Genomic DNA, 15,828 nt, shown 5'->3' with positions numbered 1-15,828 from the left:
CCCGAGAGTAAAAGGCACAAGGATGGAATTTTTGTTGCTCCGATCTTTGGGAGAGAATGGCTCCTAAACCAACATTAGAGGCATCTACTTCTAGGAAGAAGGGGAGCGTCACATCAGGCTGTCGAAGAATGGGAGCAGAGGAAAAGGACTCTTTGAGAAATTGAAAGGCTTGAAGAGCCTCAAGTGACCATTGCTTAGTATTGGCCCCTTTACGAGTCAGGGCCACAATAGGAGATGCAATTGAAGAGAAGTCTTGAATGAAGCGTCTATAGTAATTGGCAAAACCTAAAAAACGCTGAATGGTACGAAGAGTAGTTGGCTGAGGCCAATGTAACACAGCATTCACCTTTTCTGGATCCATTTGCAGGCCAACTCCGGAGACAATATAACCCAGAAATGGAATCTGGGGCAACTCGAATGAACATTTTTCTAATTTGCAGAATAATGAATTTCTCCGGAGTCTGGAAAGAACTTCTGCCACATGTTGGTGATGGGACGGCAGGTCCTGTGCAAAGATCAATATGTGGTCCAGATAAACGACGACACATACATATAACAAGTCCCGGAAGATCTCATTAATGAAGCCTTGGAAAACAGTTGGTGCATTGCATAACCCGAAGGGCATCACTAAATATTCATAATGCCCATCTCTGGTGTTGAAAGCTGTCTTCCATTCGTCACCGGACCTGATTCTAATTAAATTGTAGGCACCACGAAGATCCAACTTGGTAAAGATCCGAGCTCCCTTAATCCGATCAAACAACTCAGTAATCAGAGAAAGGGGTAACCGATTTTTAATAGTAATGGCATTAAGTCCACGAAAATCTATGCAGGGGCGTAGTGATCCATCCTTCTTTTTTACAAAAAAGAACCCGGCTCCAGCGGGAGAAGTAGAAGGTCGGATAAATCCACGCTGGAGATTTTCTTGGATGTATTCAGATGTAGCTTGAGTTTCGGGTAACGAAAGTGGATACACACGACCCCTAGGAGGAGTCTTGCCAGGTAGAAGATCAATCGGACAATCCCATGAACGATGAGGAGGAAGACGTTCAGACTGAGTTTTATCAAAAACATCGGCAAATGAAGCATACTGAGGAGGGAGTCCCGGTGAGGAAGGTGAAATGGAAGATTGCTGTATTTTAAGAGGAACGACTTGGGAGAGACAACGATGGTGACATTCAGCTCCCCAAGACGTAACTTGAGGAGTGCGCCAGTCAATCTGGGGAGAATGACACTGAAGCCATGGAAGGCCTAAAACAATCGGACTTGTAGTAACAGGAAGGATTAAAAAGGAAATTTCTTCTTGGTGTAGCACACCAATCTGAAGCGTTACTGGAGACGTACTCTGGCTGATGAGACCATTGATAAGATGTGATCCATCAATAGCAGTCACAGTAATTGGTGTCTTCAGGGTAATCACTGGTAGGGACCATTGATTCACTAGGGATTTAGAAATGAAATTTCCCGCAGCTCCAGAATCAAAAAATGCTTGGGACTCAAAGGATTTGGTAGCGAAGGAAATTTAGACATCAAAAGCGCAGACTTTTAATTTCGTAGAACATGGAGAGGACTCCAGGGACCCTAACTTCACCTCTCCAGAACTAGTTAGGGCCTGGCATTTCCCGATTTTTTAGGGCATGAATTGAGCATATGTGTGGAATCAGCACAATAGATACAAAGTCTATTCTTTACTCTTCGGTTCCTCTCCTCAGTAGTTAATTTGGAGCGTCCTATCTCCATGGGTATCGCAGGAGATGAAGCTGGACGAAGTTGAGAAGTTGAACGAAGAGGTGCTTTAACTGAAGTTGTTTTTTCAGACTCCCTTTCACGGAATCTCATGTCTACTCGATGACAAAGAGAAATCAAATCTTCTAAGGAAGTAGGTAGTTCTTGAGTAGTCAGTGCATCTTTAATTTTATCGGAGAGCCCCTGCCAGAAGGCGGCAATTAGCGCTTCAGTTTTCCACTGAAGCTCAGAGGCTAATATCCTAAATTGAATGACGTACTGTCCTACTGTACGAGAACCCTGACGTAAACGGAGAATGCTGGATGCAGCGGAAATGACACGACCTGGTTCATCGAATACACTTCGGAACGTGGAAATAAATTTGGCACTATCCTGTAATAACGGATCGTTTCTTTCCCACAGAGGGGAAGCCCATGCGAGAGCTTGTCCAGAAAACAATGAAATAAGATAGGCCACTCTGGAACGATGGGTAGAAAAAATTTGAGGTTGGAGCTCACAATGAACAGAGCATTGGTTGAGAAAACCCCTACAAGTTTTGGAGTCTCCATCATACTTTGACGGAGTAAGCAGGTGAAGCGTGGAAGCCGTAGACACCTGGGATGGCACTGGGGAAACGGAGGAAAGCACAGGAGCATCAGCATTAGCTGTGATATTCTGTCCAGATGTTCCTTGGGAGGCTAACGCCTGGTAACATTGTACTAACAGCTGTTGGCGAGCATCCTGTTGCTCCATACGGGTGACCAGATGCTGCAGCATCTCTTTAGCTGTAGGTTCCGAATCTGGGTCTGTCATGGCCTGATCTTACTGTCACGGGCACTAGGAGTCTTTACCCAGGGATCACCAGATGATGGACTTACCAGAGCAGTATAGGTGATAATATGGTACTCTGGTAGCGGGGTGATCACGGAACAGGAGACAGCAGATGGTAGAGAATGCTCGTGAAAAGTCTATGACTAGCAGCACTGGTAATATGTAATAATAGTACACGAGGAACTGAATGGAACAGGGAAACGTGAGGGTAGTCAGTGGTCTGCGGATAGCAAGTTGTACCACTGCTATAGTGAGGAGGAATGTCCAGAAGTAACGAGGAGGTGATGAGAGTCAGCGGTCTGCATTAGCAAGTTGTACCGCTGTCTAGGTGAAGGAATGGAATCCGGGTGGAGGTATCCGGGAAGTCAGTGGTCTGCGTTAGCATGTTGTACCACTGCTATGTGAAAGGATACGGAAACAGGTGACTCAGGAAACAGGGAACAGTGGTCTGCCTCTAGCAAGTTGTACCACTGAATATATATGTGAGGAGGAGCACGGGGAGAGAAATGCAATGCAGAGTATACACGGGCACACTGAACTTGATCCCACGATGATATGCACAATATAGTAATGACTGAACAGCACTGCACAATAATACAAAGTCACAAGAACTATCCAGGCAAAAGGTAACACAGTCAAATGATGGCAATAGTCTCAGCGGATAGTAAACTCCAGAGGAGAACAACTCAGTCCAGCAAGATATGCAATACACCAGCACAGTGAATGAGAAGTATGCATACCGTGGTTCAGGAGAGCAGGCTGTCAGACAGAAGTGCAGAGATACCTGGACGGCGGGAGGCCGGCAGGATACGAAGTCCCAGGAGGGTAGAAGCGGTAATCTAGTAGGTGCAGCGCACAGGTAGGTGAACCAGCAGGGATAGAAACAAATACTCAGGAAGCAGTAGTATATAGAACTGGACACCTGGAGAACACTGAAGAGTAGAGATGATCTAGACGATATGAAAGCAGCGGGGCGTTGATCCAATGCAGACAGGCGAGTTGACACAAGCGGAGACACTGTAGAAGCACGGAGAGCGGATCAGCTGGCTGCAGACGCGAGGAGTACTGGAGGGTAGCGATGAGCAGGGAACTGCAGATACACGGAGGCAGCGGATAGGAATCAGCTGGAGCAGTCACGATGAAACACGGGAGAGTTGAGGTGAGCAGGATACTGTAGATACACGGAGGCAGCGGATAGGAATCAGCTGGTGCAGTCACGATGAAACACGGGAGAGCTGAAGTGAGCAGGATACTGTAGATACACAGAGGCAGCGGATAGGAATCAGCTGGTGCAGTCACGATGAAACACGGGAGAGCTGAAGTGAGCAGGATACTGTAGATACACGGAGGCAGCGGATAGGAATCAGCTGGTACAGTCACGATGAAACACAGGAGAGTTGAAGTGGACTGCAAACTGAAGTAGCACAGAGGCAGCGGATAGGAATCAGCTGGTGCAGTCACGATGAAACACAGGGAAGATGAAGTGGTCTGGAAACCACAAACGAACAACAGGAATCAGCAGGAGCTGAACACACGAGGAAACACAGGAACACCTTCAGAGGCTCATGGGGAATGAGACTCCAAGACCAGGCAACGAGGCACCGACCCCAGGCGCTTCAAATAGGGAGCGCCGCCCGATCAGCCAACCAACCAAAAGGAACATGAACTGAAGGTTGAAAAGGGCTGCACATGCGCAGACCCCCAGGATGGCGGACGGCCACGGCTCCTAAACACACGAGAAGTATCACTCACAGTCCGGTGAGCGACAGTAGATTAATACATTTATATAAAAGGGGCTATTTCAAAAGCCTCATTGAGACCCAAAGGTTCAAGTGTACCTAATTTAAAGATCCAGTACATTTCTCTACAAGCCAGTTTCCTGGCAAGGTCTCCTCCCCTGGATCCTAACACCATGTGCTCTATAGCTTTAAATCTCATACAACAGGGATCACCATTATGAAAAAGTGCAAAGTGCTTAGAAACTGCATGTGTATCCAGTTTACTCTTAATTGCCCTCACATGCTCTTGTATCCGAATTTTTAGCATCCTCTTGGTTTTACCAATATATTTCAGCTTACATGGGCATTCTATTATATAAATCACCAAAGTGGTCAGGCAATTAATTTTCCCTTTTATCTTATACTCCTTAGTGTTAGTGGAGTCAAAGAAAACTCTATTACAAGGGTCAACCCATTTACAGACATTGCATCTTGTGCATTTCCCAAAGCCATTACTAAAATTAGACAGAAAAGTCTCCCCTCTCCCTAATTCCACCTTATTCATTAGTAAACTAGGCGCCAGCATTGTTTTCAAATTTCTCGTCCTTCTAAATACAATATCCGGTTTATCAGCGAGTTCTGCCCCTAGAATCGGATCCATTTTAATAACATTCCAATGCTTATTCATAATATGTCTAATCCTTTTCTCATCTATATTAAATTCAGTTATAAATGGGACCATATCTCTCCTATCTAAATCCTTGGGCTTGTATGTTAAGATCTCTTCTCTATTTTTCCCCCCAACTTTCTCAGAAGCAACATCCAGTAGATTCTCAGGGTACCCACGTTCCCTGAATCTATCTAGATATATTTTCGATTGCAATTTAAAAGTTTCTTCCTTAGAGCAGTTTCTCTTAATTCTAGTTAGTTGGGAGACCGGTATATTGTCTTTCCATTTTTGCAGGTGGCAGCTCTCATAATAGACATAACTATTGCTATCCACTTCCTTAATATGTGTACTTGTCTCAATCACTCCATCATTAATCTCCAAATCAAGATCCAAGAAATCTATACATTTAGTATCCGTCTTAAATGTAAAATTTAGATTGAGATCATTATCATTCATATATTTATAGATAAAGATTTAGATTTAGATATATAGATATAGATATATATATATATATATATATATACACATATATATAGATATAGATATATATATATATATATATATATATATATCTCAATCATACAGAAGGAGTAACTGTAACTACTTTTGCACTTATCCTAGTGCAGATTACATCATGTGACAGAGTCAGAGGTACTCTGAATTTGAAAATGTGTTTTATATGGTTCACCTGCTGTTCACCTCATTGAAAGGTGACATCTTTATATCTACCTTTACTTTGTGTCCTCCAACGAGCTAGAAAATTTATATAATAACCCGGGTTACCAATATTCTCATATCAACCAGTGCACACAACATACTCAGGATAGACTATAGACTATTAAAGTAAGGTATTATTATATTATCTAACTAGTGAATAATATTGCCAATTTTAATATATATATTAACATAATATATATTATTGGCAATTTATTTTCTATTTGTGAACTCTGTATCATTTATATTGGTTTATTGAACAGTTAATCTTGTCGTAACCTAACTTCCGTTCCTTAGCTTTAAGAGGGGTTTTGATCTTGTTCAACTCTAATAAATATACTTTAAGATCTCTTCAATCACTTAGAACTATGTTGAAGTATAGTATATAGTATAGCTTGGTGTTGGGCTCAAGGAGTCTCCCTATTCGACTCCTGGTGGTGGAAATCTAACAAGAAGACTCAGGTGGAGGCACCTCACAAAGAGAGAGGTGAGAAGAGCATATTTATTACCCTTTGGGTGCCTGTCAGAGACCTGAGCACTCAGGCGGGCATTACATGAATTTTAAACAAGCAGAATTGCCTTTAAGAATTGTTTTTATATTGCACCATCCATTTCCTGGGTGTGACAAATTTTCCAGTCCCCATATCAGAGAAGCCTCATCAAACAATTAAACTCCCACCACCAAGCTTCACAAAGTTCAGTCTTGTCCTCATTAGAGTATAGAAACTTCCTTTACTTGGTGTATGAGTTTTCTTCAACAATGGTTAAATTTTGCCACCCCTGGCAACCCTAGTCCTCTTAAATCTAAGACTGGGGAAAATTAAAAGTATTTTCAATATCCTTCCCCTGTTTGGTGCTTTACAATTTTGCCTTTTTTGTCATTTGCTTTGAATTTTCTTTGATGTTAACATTGTTTATAATATATATGTATATGTTCCCGTAAATTACATTTTGTCTTGTTTTAACATTCGATTTTCGTACAAAGAATCGAGTCATGATTTGGTTCTACTTGGCACCCCAACTCTCGGATCAGTTAGATTTCTCCAAATCCGAACCGCTCATATTTAATAAAATTATATATATATATATATATATATATATTATATGTGCTTTGACTTTAACTTTCTATTTAATCACAAATAGCAAGCAAATGTGTGCATGTGTGTGTGAAATAATAGATCTTTTGACTTGATTAGCAATTGCCACTGTAGAATAATGACCATTGTAGCTAGTAACCAGGCAACAACCTACGCCTGCATTTGAATCTATAAAGCAAATTGCAGTCAAAAAATTATTTTGCATAGATACACTTAAATATATGACTTCCTGTTACATACTACATAATGCATTGTCTACTTAGATATAATTTGCATCTGATAACTAGATTTCACTGTGTTTACATTTGTTATTTTTTAATTGTTAACAGGCTCTTTTGTTGTATCCATTCCATTTGCAATGTACCAAAAACTGAGTACTGGATACTGGTATGGACCGCAGACGTACTGCATAGAAGCCTTTCCAACAGTTGTTCATCAGAAAGCTTTCATATTATACACATTTCTGGCAGTTTACCTTTTACCACTGCTAACTATTTGTGTATGCTATGCTTTCATGCTGAAAAGGATGAGCAGGCCTGTCGTGGAGCCCATCGATAATAATTATCAGGTAAGCCAGAATACTATATTCAGAAGAAAGGGCATACATTGGCACCTTCCATTCAGAAGTCACCTTCTGCAATCTATTCCATCCAACTGACATCCCTTGTTGGTACCATCAATCCCCACACCCTAAACAGTTTTCCTGAACAATGAAAATCACATTTATTTTATTTCCCAGAATGGAAATTCCATTTGACTGATATTGGTTATGTGTGAAATTATAGTCTGTCAACCCTACACCCAATTAATGCATATATGCAGTTTTGCCATTCACATGTGGGTAAATAATTGTCCACAGATCTAGTTATAAAACATGGTATTTGACTTTTGCTACGTATCATTGAAGTCCTGGATGCATTTTTAGAATTTGTCCTGCTTCCTTCAGGTTCAGCTCTTGGCAGAAAGATCCGAAGCCGTGCGAGCAAAAATATCCAAGATGGTGGTGGTGGTCGTTCTACTCTTCACCATTTGCTGGGGACCAATCCAGCTATTCATTTTGTTCCAAGCGTTTGATTCCAGTTTTGAGAAAAGCTATAAAACCTACAAATTGAAAATATTTGCACACTGCATGAGCTATTCCAATTCCTCTGTTAATCCAATTGTGTATACTTTCATGGGGGCAAACTTCAGGAAGTCTTTCAAGAAAGCTTTTCCTTTCATCTTCAAGCCAAGAGTTGAGGGCATCAATGGAGCAGCTGGTAATACAGAGATGCACTTTGTGTCATCAGGAACCTGACAGACAATGGCCACAATGCTTGTGGTACTGTGACGAATAAGGATCATTACCTTTTTTGTACTGTTAACAAAGACAACTAAATAATTTGGGGGATCAAAGATAATGTATGATTATTCAACACATTTTCAGAAATGATCATTCTTTATGTGTAAACTATGCATGTGTATTATTTTGCAAAGTATTTGCGTATTTTATGCATTATGAGTATTAAGTTATTATTGTTGACTTTTTGTATGTTTTTTCATGTTCTTTAAATGCATCATATGTAAGGTTTTTTTATATGTTAGTAAACACAATCAAATTACATAAAAAATAGAGTTGCTATGCAATGCGTATAAGAATGACTAGTTAAAACTAGTATAAAAAACTGCGACTAGATGCTTTGTGTTCGTGTGCAAGTGTGTAATTTCGACTGTTTATGCATATGTATGTGATTGTGTATACTCTATCTCTTTGCAAAATTTGCATGCGTGTAATGCCTCCTAAGTGAATGTCATGCCTCTTGTGTGGAATGTGTGAAAGAGTGTGCCCACTGTCTTAGACTGTTCAGTTTGCATATGAGTGTTATACCCCTTCAACTATAACCTATTCGAGTGAAGCAGATTGACTACTTTTTCCACCTGGATCCAAGTTCTGCCTATTGTGGTTGCTAGTCAATGTAAATATAGCTTATACTCAAAAGTGTGAGAGTTCTAAGATGGAGACTCTGGAACCCAGCGAGAGACCGGTGATGCTGAGGAGAAGGGTTGGGTATGTTTTTCTGAGTATCTCAACCCTGACAACCAGGATACCTGCAAAGAAACACCGATTAGAAAAGAAAACTACATCAATGTAAACAGACTTGCCTACAAAGAGACGCTGCACATTTCCGATCGCTGGATGATGCTCACCGCAGGTAATTCCGAACACAGACATCTCCGGCACTTGATTTGGTCGTCACTGAACAGTGCGATCTAGATAACTGTTCATTTAAAGCGGCAATGTCGAGACCCCGCAGGTGAAGTGTTGAAATAAGCACTTAACCTGCGGGGTCCCAACATTGCTTGGGAGCAAACAGGAACACTGGAGCAATCTGACTGATTCCCCGGCTCCAGACTTGGCTTCCCCTGACCTTCCTCTTGGATCTCCTTCTGCATTTATAGATTTTCTGGTTTGACCCTTGGCTTCCTGACTACGCTTCAGCCTGACTGTTGTACCTCACTGCCCGCACGGCCTGACCTCGGATTGCTTGACTATTCTCCTATTACTTGGCTAATTTGGAGGGCCGTGAACTGCATGTCCCTGCAGCTAACCCCAAATTTTCTTGCAGGGGTCCCTGGCGAAAACCAAGGGCACATTAGGCTCTGCGCCTCCTTGCTTAGTGGTGCAAAACCAGTAAGTAGGCCTCAGTTACCTGCTAGCCGTGACACCTTGGTAATCTAATCAGCTCCTTCGATCTCCAGTATAACCTCTACACTGATGATTCCAAAATGTAACTCTCTACCCCTCTCCTCTTCTCTTCTCTCTTCTCTCGCATATCCAACTGCCTCTCGGCTACCTCCTCATGAATGTCCCAGAGCTTTATCAAACTCAACATGTCTAAAACAGAACTTATTATTGTTATATATGCTCTTCTATGTAATATAAAGGAGGGTACCCTGCACTTAAGGAATTCTGGGATCTGATTTTTTAATGTATATGGGAAGCGGCTTTAGTATGGAGGTGTTCTAACTCCAAATTATATTGATAAATGAAAAATAAAACTACAGTGCTACACCCTATATTGTTAGTGCATATAAGCTCTATTAAATGGCAGGGTGGTATCCCTAATAATGTTCATTAAATGTCCCATGGCAGGGTGAATCACAATCAAGTCAAAATGTCTTGTGGTAGCCAGTATGTAGGTAAATAAAGTTCCTTACCCCTAAATTGATTGTAGTTGACTATCCATTGGTGGTTATGAGTTCTCTTTTAGGGGCCTATTTACCAAACTCGTAAGAATAGAAAATCCACTGAAACTGCAATTGTCTACTCTTATAACCACAATATTAAGTACCGTTGTTATCTATAACAATAGGATCGCAGCAGATATCTCTGATATCTGCTGCGATCCTATTGCTATAAATAACAATGGTCCCATTGTTATTGTATGCAAAAGCAGTCCCCATAGGTTTTAATGGGGACTGTTATTTTGTGTGATTTACGAAGTTCAGAAATTCAAATATTTTCAGAACTTGTCCCCGACGGCTGACGCCATCTGAAGATGGCATTAGCCATTGAAGCCTATAGGGAAAGCATTGTGGTTGACAGATCTTTCTATCCCTCACCGCAGCTTACCTGGTCTCCCTCCAGTCAATATCACAAATATGTCTATAGGCCTTAGGTCATGAATGCGAAAAGCAACTTTGCCATAGTGACTGGAGAGAAGAGACAGACAACAGGACTTTTATGGTAGGTGAAATCATCACTGGGACAGCCTCATATCGTAAATGCTGACTCAGAATGATTTTTTTTATTAAATGGGCCAAAAAATTGCAACAATGACAGATGATAATTAACAAGGTGAAACCAATTTAATTAATAAATATGTCCCTTGATGTGGTCTTCTCCCGGTACTCCGCTGCATCCAATGTTAATGAGTCACCAGTATGTAGTATTGTTCTGAAATCTTTGTGTTCCGTTCTCAAAATAATCTGCACTCTGGTTATGGAGTGCCTGTTAGTGATGAGGAAAGCTATGAATTAGCTGAAATGCGTTGGGCAGAGATACACTTCAACAAGTATTGGCAATAGGGTTTCTGGGATCCGTCTCGGGACCCCTGGGGTTAGCTGTGGCAGGAGTGTAGTGGAAACTGGCAGGTCGGATGAATGCCTTGCTCATAGAGCTTGTTCTAATCCCGTATACTGGAAGTTAGGAGGAGGAATGCTAGACTGGACTCCGAACTGAAATAAATGCCTGGAATCTGGAGCTGATGGACTAGAACCTGGACAAAGGAACAGGGGGGACCTGAACCCACGACCAGAGACTCAGTATCTCCAAGAACTTAGAGACTCAGAAAAATAGAGTACCACAATTGGGACTGGGAAGACTCAGAACTCAGGCAGAGGATATACAGGGGTGGTAACCTCCTGAACAGACAAAGCCTGGAACTGGCCCAGGACAACTCAGAACTTGGTTTAGGCCTTGAACTGAAAGTCAGTACCCAGAGACACAGAAATGGCTCCAGAAGGTGGATGACTCAGAGCAACAACCTACTACCACAGATAGCCAGTAGGAGAGACAGGAATAGATTGATGAGAGGAGGATCCACATAGAAGATAAAAGCTGAAATCTGTACACAAGCTGATAGAATGAAGGTAAATCCACACGAGGGATAAATAACCAAAGTATTTATTTCAGCAGGCAGAATGAAGCTGAATTCAAACGAAGGGTTAATGGTTTGCAGTTCATATAACAGCAACAGGATGAAGCTGAATTCACACAAATAGTTAATGGTTTGCAGTTCGTATAACAGCAACAAGATGAAGCTAATTTCACACAAATAGATTATGGTTTGCAGTTCATATAACAGCAACAAGATGAAGCTGAATTCACACAAAGGGTTAATGGTTTGCAGTTCATATAACAGCATACTCGATGAAGATGAACTCTCTCAGAGATTTAATGGCAGAAATCCATAGAACAGCAAACAGGGTGAAGATGAATTCCCACGAAGGATGATGGTTAAGATCTGTATACAGCAGACAGGATAGAAGCAGCAACCAACAGCAACTGTGGTAGTATGGAACCAGGGACTAGGAAAGTGTTGCACTGGCAATTTGCTGAGTGTAGGAGGAGACTCTTATAGTCTGCAGAGGAAGCCAATTGGTGGATGAGATCAGGTGTTCAGACTCAGCAGGATGTTAAGCAAATGTCTCACCCAAGTTGGCAGCCTCCAGTACTGCAGATAAACGTCACGCATTTCCCAGAATAGAATGCTGCAGTCGACCAGGAGGGAGATGTACGGTGATATGGTACCAACGAGTGGTGTAAACAGGAATAAGACCCCTATTCGTGACAGACATCTACACACCTGACCAATGAGCACACTGAAAAAACAGCATTGTGGTGGCATTGCTGTGTGTTCCACAATGGAATGCAGGAAAAATAACAGACAGACTATTGACAGGTTGACCAATATAGTGCTATAGGTAGTGATATAGATCTATCTGTGTATGATGCCCAGCTAGTACAACATATGAAAATAAAATTACACCTGTATATGGTATTATGGTGGTTACCTTGTAGGTGTGTATTCCGATTGGATGGAAACAAATTGTATTTGTCAGCAGACTACTAACTGTATAAAATGTAATGTTGCATTGCAAACATAAAACCAGGTAGATTACAGTGATAAATTCAAATATTCAAAAACTAAGGTTATAAATTCTCCGTTGTAGACAGAGTGAGCATAAATATCGTTCACCGCAAAAAACTATAAGGATTCTATATAACTAGGCTGTGTAATGATAATTCAATAGTCCGTTAGTAGTCCCACTTGATAAAATTCAAATAAAGCACTTCAAATTTAGTCCATTCAAAAGTCCAACCATAAGTTAAAAAAACGTTTCTTAAAATAAAGGCTGGGCTCTTGCCTTAATACTTGCAATATCGTGGTTTGTATCCTCTTGTAGTCTACTCTGAAAATGTTGAAAGGTGCTTCTGGAACAGGCTGTCGGCTGGTATTCATCATCACCATTTATTTATATAGCGCCACTGATTACGCAGCCCTGTACAGAGAACTAATTCACATCAGTCCCTGCCCGATTTGAGCTTATAGTCTAAATTTCCTAACATACACACACAGACCACAAAGAGAGAGAGACTAAGGTCAATTTTCATAGCAGCCAATTAACCTACTAGTATGTTTTTGGAGTGTGGGAGGAAACCGGAGCACCCGGAGGAAACCCACGCAAACATGGAGAGAACATACAGACTCCAATTGTAGCAATCTTCGGCTTGTGTTCCAGAGTGGAACGCATCCGGTCACTTCCTGTTTGTGTGACATCTGTTAGTGGGGATACCCAACAAATTTCATCACCATGTGACTTTCTTTTCTCAAGGGGGTGGCGTGTGTCATACTAGCTGGGCATCACACACAGATAGATCTATATCACTCCATATAGCGCTGCATTGGTCAACTTGTTACATTGCATATTAACAAGACACGGGATTGTCTTGTAATCCTAGCTGCTTAATGTAGTGCAATACACTGGCCCCTAAAACCCGAGCTCAGATTTATCCATGTTAAGTTAACCATATAGACCAGCGATGGCCAACCAGTAGCTCTAGAGCCACATGCGGCTCTTTGAGTTTTGAAATGTGGCTCCTGGCTAGGAGCATCAAAGAAGTATAATGTCCCAGGCGCTGGCAAGGGCAGATTTTAGAAAAGTACTGCTGCTCACCTGAACCAGAGAAGCCACAGTCCCACAGACAATCAAATCAGGGAAGAAGGAGGAGCATGTATAGTGTGATCTTCCTCCTTCGTGTGCGCAGGCTCCAGTGGCTAAGGGTGGGAGGTGGAAGAGGTAAGTAAGGGACATGTGAGATCTGATGGCATGTAAGGAGATGTAATGTCATTTGAGTAGATCTGATGATATGTGGGGGGTCTGATGACATGTAAGGGGCATGTGGGGAGGTCTGATGGTATGTAAGGGGCATGTTAAGATGCCTGATGGCTGTGGGGAGGCTGATGGGCATGTAAGGGGCATGTGGGAAGGTATGATGGTACTTAAGGGGTATTGGAGAGGTCTGATGGCATTTAAGAGGCATGTGGGGAGATATAATGGCATTTGGCGAGGTGTAATGGGCATGTAAAGAACATCTGATGGCATGTAAGGGACATGTGGGGAGGTGTGATGGCATGTGGAGAGGTCTGATGGGCATGTAACGGACATCTGATAGGCTTGTAAGCGGCAAGTGGAGAGGACGGATGGTATTTAAGGGGCACATAGAGAGATCTGATGGGCATGTAAAAGGCATATGGGGAGGTATAATGGCATAAGGAGAGGTGTGATAGCATGTGGGGAGGTCTGATGGGCATGTAAGGGACATATGGGGAGATCAGATGTCATGTAAAGAGGTCAGAGGAGCACAGTAAGAAGTCTGAGGGATTGTGGATGCAATAGCAGTGTGAGCTACTGTGAAGAGACTATAAGTAGTCCTTTAAACCCTCCTCCACTGTACACAGCAGCGAAGTAAGAGCTGTGCAGTGCAGATTTGTGCCGATTTGATGATTTTTCTAAACATTTTGGCAATGTGTTGGATATTTTCTTTTTCGCTTAGCAAGATATTGTAAAATGTATTATATTTCCAATGTATGTGTGTATGGTATATATGCACATGTTTATAGTGGGTATATGTATGTATATGTACATACATACAAAAGGTAAAGTTGGCTCTTTGTGGTACCTATAGATATTTTTAGTCTCTTGGTCTTTGACTGCTTGGCCACCGCTGATATAGACTATTGACAGGCATTTGACAATCAGAAGTGCTTATTACTTTAAAAACGGAACACGAGAACACCAGTATTAGACATCTATATGCTTTGCAAGAGAACACACTGAAGAACTAATTTTGCAGATACAGCGCTATCTAGAAACCGATGTGCGCTCCACAGTGGAACGCAGAAATAAAAACAGACAGACGAGATCGGCAGGCACTCCACAACCAAAAGTACAAATTATTTTGGAAACGGAACACTTGGATGTGGAAAAGACCACATCAAGATTAAAAGAGATACATGCTACATGTGAAAGACAGTGAGAGCTTAGGGAGGCTAATAAGTGGCTGAGAAGTTGGTGCAGGAGTTTTTGGAGAACTTGGCTGATTTCCCTTTGCTATATCCAGGGGCGCACCCAGGGGGGGTTTCCTAGTCCCCAGAAACCCCTGTCCTACCAGGGGTGTTGTATGCTCCCGGGACCAGCCACTACTGATTGCAATACTCTCCCAGTCATTCCCCTGCTGTGAGAGCACAGCTCTCTGCCGGCAGTTTGTCTCTGCCCCTTCCTCCCACGGGGCCAGAATGGGTGCTATGCAGGAGGCAGCAGCAGAAGAAGGTAAGATTGTGTGTGTGTGAGTCTGTGTTTGTCAGTGTATATGTCAGCTTACATATTTGTGTGTTTATGTATGTGTGTATTTATGTATGTGTGTGTATGTGACAGCTTACATATCTGTGTGTTTATGTATGTGTGTGTATGTGACAGCTTACATATCTGTGTGTTTATGTGTGTGTGTGTGTATGTGACAGCTTACATATCTGTGTGTGTATGTGACAGCTTACATATCTGTGTGTTTATGTGACAGCTTACATATCTGTGTGTTTATGTATGTATGTATGTGTATGTGACAGCTTACATATCTGTGTGTGTATGTATGTGTATGTGACAGCTTACATATCTGTGTGTGTGTGTGTGTGTGTGTGTGTGTGTGTGTGTGTGTGTGTGTGTGTATGTGACAGCTTACATATCTGTGTTTAATCCTGTGTGTTTATGTATGTGTGTGTATGTGACAGCTTACATATTTGTGTGTTTATGTATGTGTGTGTTTATGTATGTGTGTGTGTGTATGTGACAGTTTACATGTTTGTGTGTTTATGTATGTGTGTGTATGTGACAGCTTACATGTTTGTGTGTTTGATACTGTGTGTGTGTGTGTGTGTGTGTGTGTGTGTCTGTGCTTGTCTGTGTATGGGGCAGTTTACATATCTGTGTGTTTGACACGGTGTGTGTTTGTAGCCACGCCCCTACACATATT

The 15,828-nt window shown here is 41.9% G+C and overlaps 1 protein-coding gene and 1 long non-coding RNA gene across 2 annotated transcripts in view; one reads left to right on the top strand and one right to left on the bottom strand.

Moving 5' to 3' along the window:
* Positions 1–8,205, top strand: part of LOC142108185 (G-protein coupled receptor 54-like) — an 85,480-nt gene extending 77,275 nt beyond the window's left edge. The window contains exons 4-5 of the mRNA XM_075191809.1: positions 7,085–7,323; positions 7,702–8,205. Of these exons, the coding sequence (XP_075047910.1) occupies positions 7,085–7,323; positions 7,702–8,052 (590 nt within the window). The 3' untranslated portion in view covers positions 8,053–8,205. The remainder of the gene's footprint in view (positions 1–7,084; positions 7,324–7,701) is intronic.
* The window catches only part of LOC142108190 (uncharacterized), a 75,518-nt gene that overhangs the window by 4,448 nt on the left and 55,242 nt on the right, over positions 1–15,828 (bottom strand). The window lies entirely within an intron of this gene.

This window comes from Mixophyes fleayi, chromosome 1, assembly GCF_038048845.1.
Source record: "Mixophyes fleayi isolate aMixFle1 chromosome 1, aMixFle1.hap1, whole genome shotgun sequence".
In the NCBI taxonomy this organism is placed as follows: Eukaryota; Metazoa; Chordata; class Amphibia; order Anura; family Limnodynastidae; genus Mixophyes; species Mixophyes fleayi.
The sequence above is the reverse complement of the archived record's forward strand: the minus strand, read 5'-3'. Positions and strand labels throughout refer to the sequence as shown.